Here is a 9,814-nt window from a genome sequence, read left to right on the forward strand (position 1 = left end):
AAAAAAAAAACTATCATACATTTTACATTATACACATACACTAATACAACTCATTCACATTCCGCCCATAGGCATGGCAATATATGGTTTTGTGCAATCAGAGTATCAGGGCGGAGTTTGGGTATAATGCACAGTAAGAAGTTCTCACAGCACATCTCCCTTTTGACCTCCTTCGCACATATTGTTCCCTCAGCTTTTCCTTTAGCTGTTCCTTCAGCTGTGCTTGCCTTTTCCTTAACCCTACATCCGGTCTGGGTCCCCTCGACCACGGTGGCAGGTTTATAACTCTATTCCATTTAGGGTTAGTTCTGTCAGGGCCTTCCCAATTTTTTCAGGTCAAAATACCATACCAACAGCTGCATTGGTACTTTTTTTTTTTTTTACTTCACGTTTTTTTTTTCTATTTGCCCTCATGCATCCGTCTTCTTTTCTTGTTTCTTCTATCTTCTTTCATTTCGTAAAGTTATCGTGTGCGTGCGTGCGTGCGTGCGTGGGTGCGCGCGCGCATTAAGATTCTGTATATCTCAATATATCATCACAGATAACGATGATTCCAAGGGGTTTTGAAAACTTTTACATGTTCATTTCGTTGTGTTATTTTTTTTTTTTTCAAGTAAATAACTTTAACAGTGGCATCCACAGCCGTGTCTTTTTATTACCCAATATTCATATTCTAATAAAGTTTTCACTAAATGATGTGATAGTACTTCTTGGAAAAAACGGTAGAATGTGCACAAAGTGATTTCAACTAATACAGTTCAGAACAACATACACACAGTTTCCAAGCAGTAAACATACCGCGCTGGTCTTGCTTGACATTGTATTTCTAATTCTTACTATATAGTATTTATGTTTGTATTTTCACTAAAGGCAGTGATTATAGTAGTACTGTGAACGTCATGTGTATTAAAAATAAACATTTCACTATTTAAACTTTCTGATCGAACTGAAGGGAATTTTGCACCTTCACGTTTTATAGTGATACTTTGTTTTTATTTCGACAACTCTTGTCTACTCCTTGAGGAATCCGAGTTGGTAAAGTGTGTTAAGAGTATTGTTCAGTAGTGGTGCCTTGAATCTCAAGATGCTATCATCGAGAATAGTATGATTTTTGTAATAGGGACACTCTTTTCTCAGTGTCCATCTGCAGTCATTGCGGTAATGATTTAATTGTGCAGTCTCTCTTGGTATGAACAAGGTAGAACATTTGCCTCCCAGACAATTGAAAGGGAAGTGATTGTGAATGGTAAGGACTCTCTGCGTGTCGTGAATGGACTTGATCTGCCACTTAGAAAAGCTGTGATTGGCAGCACGGTGAAGGTTTTGCAGCATAGGCATGAAGTGAGGCACGTCATTCACCCACCCGTGCTTTTGTTGCATAACGGGCAAGAAATACACCATGTAGTGGGCGAAAGACGACCACTTGTAGTCTTTACCTGATAGCACTCCCGGTGCTATGCTTTCCATGATTTCTTTCCAACTAGACTTCGTCTTCGGCATGAGAACCTCATCGATGTCAATGACCGCTACAAACTTGTATCGGTTTATATTTCTATACAGACAGTCATTGTACATTAGGTCTTCCGCTGCACATATTGTTGACTTGTACTTTCTAAAAAATATCTCCTGTAATCCGAGAACATTTGGCAGCTCACCAGGTTGAGAAAATTTTTTCACATCTATTTTTCCTCGAGATTCATAATGCTTCAGTACTTTTGAGATGTTCGGATGGGTCTCGATTTCATATAAGTATATTTTATCTGCTCCAAGAAGGAAATTGAGTTCCAACCATTCCACCAGACGCACGCTTTCATCCTTAAAAAACTTCATTCCTTTTACGCACACAGCAAAATCTGCCTTGCGGTCTCCGGTCGGAAGATTATGGATGACACGAAGGTTGTTGGTGGGCTGGTCGCAGCGTCCCTCTACCAACGACACAGACTCGGGTACCTGATGACTGTGCTTAGGTGGAACGCCACACTCCAGCATATATGGCTGAAGCGACAGGTTCTTCACCGCTACAACTTCATGGAAACACAAAAATCTGTATTTGGTTACAGGAGCTATAACAGGAACACTTCTGCTAGCATACCATAATTGACAGTTAAGATTTTTGGGGGGTTTGTATTTGTTAACCATGGTTAGAATGCGGACAACTGGTCTTGGTTTAGAAAGAGAGCGATTGTCAAAAAATGCGCTATAAAGATGAAAGGTGGCCGTAGCAGCGTGGAGAACTTGCCAATAAATATTGCTGAAGAGAAGCTCATTGACAGCAGGGTAAACAGAACATTTACTCTTGTGCTTTTTAGGTTGCGTTTTGACATTATACCTTCTAGGAAGATTGTAGATTTGCAAGAACACTTTTTCCATTTCACTAAACGTGTCATTATCTACACTAATATTCATATTTTCAAAGTTCACATTCCAATGGTGGGTCTTCAAAGTCCTGTGGGAGGAATACAACATTTTTATAATATGTTTAATTAGTAAACAGAAACGTCTCTCTCTCTCTCTCTCTCTCTCTCTCTCTCTCTCTCTCTCTCTCTCTCTCTCTCTCTCTCTCTCTCTCTCTCTGTCTCTGTCTCTCTCTCTCTCTCTCTCTCTCTCTCTCTCTCTCTCTCTCTCTCTCTAAATTTATATATATATATATATATATATATATATATATATATATATATATATATATATATATATATATATATATATATATATATATATATATATATATATATATATATATATATATTCAAGACGTTTCGTTCCTCTTGGAACATCTTCAGCCTAATGATTCTCTGTATTTGCCCACATAGCCACATATAACCTGAAGATGTTCCAAGAGCGACGAAACATCACGAATACCACAACTTTTGGAATGCTCCTCAGAGCCCTGCCACTCGCTGAAAGACTAACTAGACAAATAGAAAAGCACAATTAAAAACTGAATAATCCTGAGGTTCCTCTTCCATTAAACTCCGTCTGCTTAAAAGAGAATATATATATATATATATATATATATATATATATATATATATATATATATATATATATATATATATATATATATATATATATATATATATATATATATATATACACACAGTTTTTTTTTCTTATGTAAGAGGGACATTGCCCAAAGGCAGTAAAAAAAAGAAAAATCCAATAAATAAAGCTAACTGAGATGCCAATCCCAGAAAAGGGTCCAAAACAGTAATAAAAAATTGAAGGATAAATGTCTTAAAACCTCCCTCTTGAAAGAATTCAAGTCATAAGGAGGTGGAAATACAGAAGCTGGCAGGGAGTTCCAAGGTTTACTAGAGAAAGGGATAAATGATTGAGAATACTGGTTAACTCTTCTATTAGAGAGTTGGACAGAATTGGGATGAGAGAAAGAAGAAAGTCTTGTGCAGCGAGGCAGCGGAAGGAGGGGAGGCATGCAGGTAGCAAGGTCAGAAGAGCAGTTAGCATGAAAATAGCGGTAGAAGACAGCTAGAGATGCAACTTTGCGGGGATGAGAAACAGGCTGAAGACAGTTAGTTAGAGGAGAGGAGTTGATAAGACGAAAAGCTTTTGATTCCACTCTGTCTAGAAGAGCAGTATGAGTGGAACGCCCCCAGACATGTGAAGCATACTTTATACATGGACGGATAAGGCCCTTGTATAGAGTTAGCAGCTGGGGTGGTGAAAAAAACTGGTGGAGACGTCTCAGAACACCTAACTTCATAGAAGCTGTTTTAGCTAGAGAGGAGATGTGAAGTTTACAGTTCAGATTATAAGTAAAGGACAGACCGAGGATGCTCAATGTAGAAGAGGGGAACAGTTGAGTGTCATTGAAGAAGAGGGGATAGTTGTCTGGACGCTTGTGTCGAGTTGATAGATGGGGGAATTGAGTTTTTGAGGCACTGAACAATACCAACTTTGCTCTGCCCCAATCATAAATTTTAGAAAGATCAGAAGTATGAGTGGATAGGATAAGAAGTTTTGTTTAGAAAGTCATTGATGAATAATAGGAAGAGAGTGGGTGACAGGAGAGAACCCCGAGAAACACCACTGTTAATAGATTTAGGAGAACAGTGAGAGTCTACCACAGCAGGAATAGAACACTCAGAAAGGAAACTTGAGATGAAGTTACAGAGAGTAGGATAGAAGCCGCGTGAGGGTAGTTTGGAAATCAAAGCTTTGGGCCAGACTCTATCAAAGGCTTTTGACATATCCAAGTCAACAGCAACAGTTTCACCAAAATCTCTAAAAGAGGATGACCAAAACTCAGTAAGAAAAGCCAGAAGATCACCAGTAGAGCGGCCTTGACGGAACCCATACTGGCGATCAGATAGAGAAGGTTGTGAAGTGATAGATGTTTAAGAATCTTCTTCTTGAGGACAGATTCAAAAACTTTAGACAGGCAGGAAATTAATGCAATAGGACGGTAGTTTGAGGGATTTGAAGATTCACCATTTTTAGGAACAGCCTGAATGTAGGCAAACTTCCAGGAAGAAGGAAATATAGATGTTGACACACAGAGCTGAAAGAGTTTGACTATGCAAGGTGCAAGCACGGAAGCTGGAGGGGGAGGAGAGGGAGGAACAAGCCCTTAATAGTACAAGGTAGAGGTTTTAGCAAAAGTTTGAGCAAAGAGTTCAGCTTTAAAGATAGATGTGATAGCATTGATGCAATCTGGTTGAAATAAAGGAGGGAAAGATGAAACAAAGTTATTGAAGATATTTTGGCTAGATGCCAGAAGTCACAAGGGGAGTTAGATCTTGAAAGATTTTGACACTTTTTGTTAATGAAGGAGTTTTTGGCTGATTGGAGAACAGACTTGGCATGGTTCCGAGCAAGAATATAAAATAGTGAGATTTTGGTGATGGAAGGCTTAAGTATCTTTTGTGGGCCACCTCTCTATCATGTATAGCAGGAGAGCAAGCTGTGTTGAACAAAGGTTTGGAAAGTTTAGGTCGAGAAAAAGAGCGAGGAATGTATGCCTCCATGCCAGACACTATCACCTGTTATGCGCTCAGCACACAAAGACTGGTATCTGACACGGAAGTAGTAATCATTCCAAGGATTATCAGCAAAATACCTCCTCAGGTCTCCCAAGTAGCAGAGGCAAAACGCCAGAGGCACCTTCGCTTAGGGGGATCCTGGGGAGGGATTGGAGCGATAGGACAAGATACAGATATGAAATAGTAATCGGAGGAGCCCAACGGAGAAGAGAGGGTGATAGCATAAGCAGGATTAGAGGTCAAGAAAAGGTCAAGAATATTGGGCATATCTCCAAGACGGTCAAGAATATGAATAGGGTGTTGCACCAATTGCTCTAGGTCGTGGAGGATAGCAAAGTTGAAGGCTAGTTCACCAGTATGGTCAGTGAAGGGAGAGGAAAGCCAAAGCTGGTGGTGAACATTGAAGTCTCCAAGAATGAAAGTCTCTGCAAAAGGGAAGGGAGTAAGAATGTGCTCCACTTTGGACGTTATGTAGTCAAAGAATTTCGTGTCCAGATGGTAGAAAACTTGGAAGATTCAAGAGCGTGGGCACGAGAGCAGGTTAAGTCTTTGCGCACATAAACGCAACATACAGCTTTGGACTGATAATGAGGATAAAAAAAAATGTAAGAGGGAACAGAAAAGGGGCTACTGTCAGTATATATATATATATATATATATATATATATATATATATATATATATATATATATATATATATATATATATATATATATATATATATATATATATATATATATATATATATATATATATATATATCAAGACGTTTCGTTCCTCTTGCAACATCTTCAAGATAATGATTTTCTGTGCTTGCCCACACAGAGCATCACTAAACTGAATAATTCTGAGGTTGCTCTTTATATATATATATATATATATATATATATATATATATATATATATATATATATATATATATATATATATATATATATATATATATATATATATATATATATGTATATATATATATATATATATATATATATATATATATATATATATATATATATATATATATATATATATATATATATATATATATATATATATATATATATATATATATATATATATATATATATATATATATATATATATATATATATATATATATATATATATATATATATATATATATATATATATATATATATATATATATATATATATATATATATATATATATATATATATATATATATATATATATATATATATATATATATATATATATATATATATATATATATATATATATATATATATATATATATATATATATATATATATATATATATATATATATATATATATATATATATATATATATATATATATATATATATATATATATATATATATATATATATATATATATATATATATATATATATATATATATATATATATATATATATATATATATACATATGTGTATATATATATATATATATATATATATATATATATATATATATATATATATATATATATATATATATATATATATATATATATATATATATATATATATATATATATATATATATATATATATATATATATATATATATATATATATATATATATATATATATATACATATATATATATATATATATATATATATATATATATATATATATATATATATATATATATATATATATATATATATATATATATATATATATATATATATATATATATATATATATATATATATATATATATATATATATATATATATATATATATATACACACATCATCATTAGCCAGAAGATTATGGAAAGCTCCTAAGAACCCTGCCAATCGCTGAAAGAGAATTAATTAGACAAATAGAAATGCACCATGAAAAACTGAATAATTGTGAAGTTGCTCTTCCATATAACACTGACTGCTTAAAAGAGACTGATATATATATATATATATATATATATATATATATATATATATATATATATATATATATATATATATATATATATATATATATATATATATATATATATATATATATATATATATATATATATATATATATATATATATATATATATATATATATATATATATATATATATATATATATATATATATATATATATATATATATATATATATATATATATATAACCACAATTTCTAGCCCCTCGTACAACTGCCGCGACTGGATTAGGTTACATGAGCCACCTCATGCATGGATCTTTGCGAGGTTCAAATATGGGTGAACAGGGTCCCTTCTGATTCCTGCAGCTTTTACACGAGTAGTCATAACGTCAAGGCACATAAATGATATCTCCAGTCTGTTTATCACACCTACAGAGCAACAACAACAACATCATGAATATAAGCGAGTACCCACAAACGAACAGGGCCTCACTTCACACTCTAACAACACTCGGCCCACACAACAGCCAATTCCAACAGCTGGGGTAAGAGTCGCCACCCATGTTCTAAGGAGAAACAGTTACAAGAACCACATATACGATTGAGGTATAAAACCCCATTGGACTGCCTTCCTCAGTAACAAATCCTCCCACTGTCCAACGAAGTGTTATGTCTCACTTAGTTTTATCCACTACCTCCTGGATGGCAGACCTTGTCAGGGCCTGAGGAAGGAGTAAAGTTCACTATACAGCTATTCACTTAATTCTTCTGTACCTGAGTACTTTGCCCGAGCCTCAGTTAGCAGTAGCATTTAACACAACACCACAACAACAACAGCAACAGCATCATGAATATAGGCGAGTGCCTACAAACGAACAGGGCCTCACTTCACACTGTAACAACACTCGGCCCACACACACGCAGCCGATGATTCCATGATATGGAATGCGTTACAATTAATTACACTCCTTGGCAGACTACTATAGAGACTCCTATACTATCTATGCTATGTTACCTATTTAGTCCACGGCGTACAGCCGGTATTTACTCAATTATCCACATAAAGGAACGGGCCGTCTAACGGTATAATCCTCCCAATCTCTTCCAAATAACACCTTCTGCCTTCGAACGTCTCTCTCTTCCCACGTGATAACTGGACAGTGCCTGTGCGAATGAGAGCCAGACGCTCTCACACTCTGCTACTACGTGGGGTACCTAAGAGAGGGTGGAGTGGTGACACACATACACCCGCCCGTTCGCTGCAGTACCATACTCAGCGCAGGCTTAAATAAATAAAACACTTTATTTCTGAAAATTGTAGTGACTATGCTATGGAGGCTGGATGAATACTGATTACTCTGTTGTCAAGGGCAACTCTTTTGCTAAATATGGAGTAAGACTCAAAGTGAGTGAACAATGGGAAGTCAGGAAAATTAGGTGAGGAATACGAGTGACCTTGTGCAGGTAAATGTTATACTAAGTGCAGCGAACAGGCTACGCGTCAGAAACGCGCCAAGTTCTCATTCCCAGCCTGTCTTTCTTCTCATCTCTCTCCTTCCTTCATTCGTTCTCCCTTCTCATCCTTCTTTCTTCATCCTTTATTCTATATCACCTTACATCACCGCGCACAGCATGCCCCTCATAAACAAAAAAAAAAAATTCAAAAGGTATACAAAAGCTAACGAAAATTTTAGGAACATAGAACTTCAAACGCAGCACATAACTGTTCAGGGCAAAATACAACAAATTCTACACAGGGCATATATTCATCACAAAATATCAAACACTACTACAGCATTGACATGATTAATCACAATAACTGGAAACAACTGAGGCTTCCACTGGGCACTCCAACTGTTGCTTCTCCTTTCTCCTCCTCCTACTCCTCATCCGAGACCCGTTGCTGACTAAATGCCAGAACCTATAATCTTCACGGCTACGCTGGTGCGCATTTTTTCTTCTGCAGGGCATCACAGGCATCCACTAGCAGCTACAGGTCCCCCAACTTCTTTGACTCTAGTCACTTCTCCATTTCCGTCGTCTTCTCGGTCCTCTGCCTTAGCTACTTCTCCATCCTCTCTCACCTCTACTCTCTCCTCTACACAGCCTACTATATCTGTATCTTTTCCATACTGTACAAGCATCAGAGTTACCATGCAACAATGACATCCCTACCTCCTTGCAACACACAATGAACCTGTCAGGGACCGTAGTCTCCTGGTGCAACATCATGGCACCCTTAAGCAAAATAATTCCCGGCCAAATACTACTCTCCTTCGGGCCTTTACTGCCCACGCAGATAACAATCGTTCAAAAAGGAAATTATTAAAAACAATCCCAGGTTTTTGTCCGTCTCAAAATTTTTCCACATTCTGTTATTTTTTATTTTTTTCACTAATGGGATGATAGATCCCAACGTTGTATAGCGAAGCAGAGGAGAAAGGAAATTAAATGTTCTTGAGGCAACTTGCAGGCGAGACGGCGAGGGGACGTGCTGGCAAAGCCCCCCTGCCTGCCCCTGATGAAGCCACCCCTAATACTTCTGATTTTACATGATGGAGCGTTTTAGTGTATTTCTCCAGGCCATGTTAAGGGGTAGTGCTAAGGGAAGTATCGCCTTGTAAAGGCCAGTGCGCATTTGGCGGCCGAGTGTGGGACCTGATTCATTGCTACGATACATAGGATAGCTGTCAGGAAAACGCTATGCTGAGTGACGGCCGGTCAGTTGGCCACTTCACTAAACCGTAGCACTGCAGGGGAGAGAAGTTTACCAAGTGGATTATATCATCGTGTGCGTAGGATGTGGGCGACAGTCTGTGGACCATTTCACCTTATTTTCGGGCCCAAGGGCAATGATCTAAATTGTTTTTTAGCAGGCAGGAATGCTTACCATTTAAATGGAAGTCTGTGAAGAAA

General features: G+C 36.1%; 1 protein-coding gene across 1 annotated transcript; it reads right to left on the reverse strand.

The window, feature by feature from the left end:
- Nucleotides 1-1,011: 1,011 nt before the first annotated feature.
- LOC135095057 (uncharacterized) lies at nt 1,012-2,139 on the reverse strand. Its single transcript, XM_063995697.1, has one exon. The coding sequence runs from the start codon at nt 2,137-2,139 to the stop codon at nt 1,012-1,014; it is 1,128 nt and encodes a 375-aa protein (XP_063851767.1).
- Nucleotides 2,140-9,814: the final 7,675 nt, after the last annotated feature.

The sequence above is a fragment of the Scylla paramamosain genome, chromosome 47 (genome assembly GCF_035594125.1).
Source record: "Scylla paramamosain isolate STU-SP2022 chromosome 47, ASM3559412v1, whole genome shotgun sequence".
Taxonomy (NCBI): domain Eukaryota; kingdom Metazoa; phylum Arthropoda; class Malacostraca; order Decapoda; family Portunidae; genus Scylla; species Scylla paramamosain.

Coding starts and splice junctions, on each gene's coding strand:
- LOC135095057 (XM_063995697.1), bottom strand. CDS start 2,139: ATGGTTAACAAATACAAACCCCCCAAAAATCTTAACTGTCAATTATGG.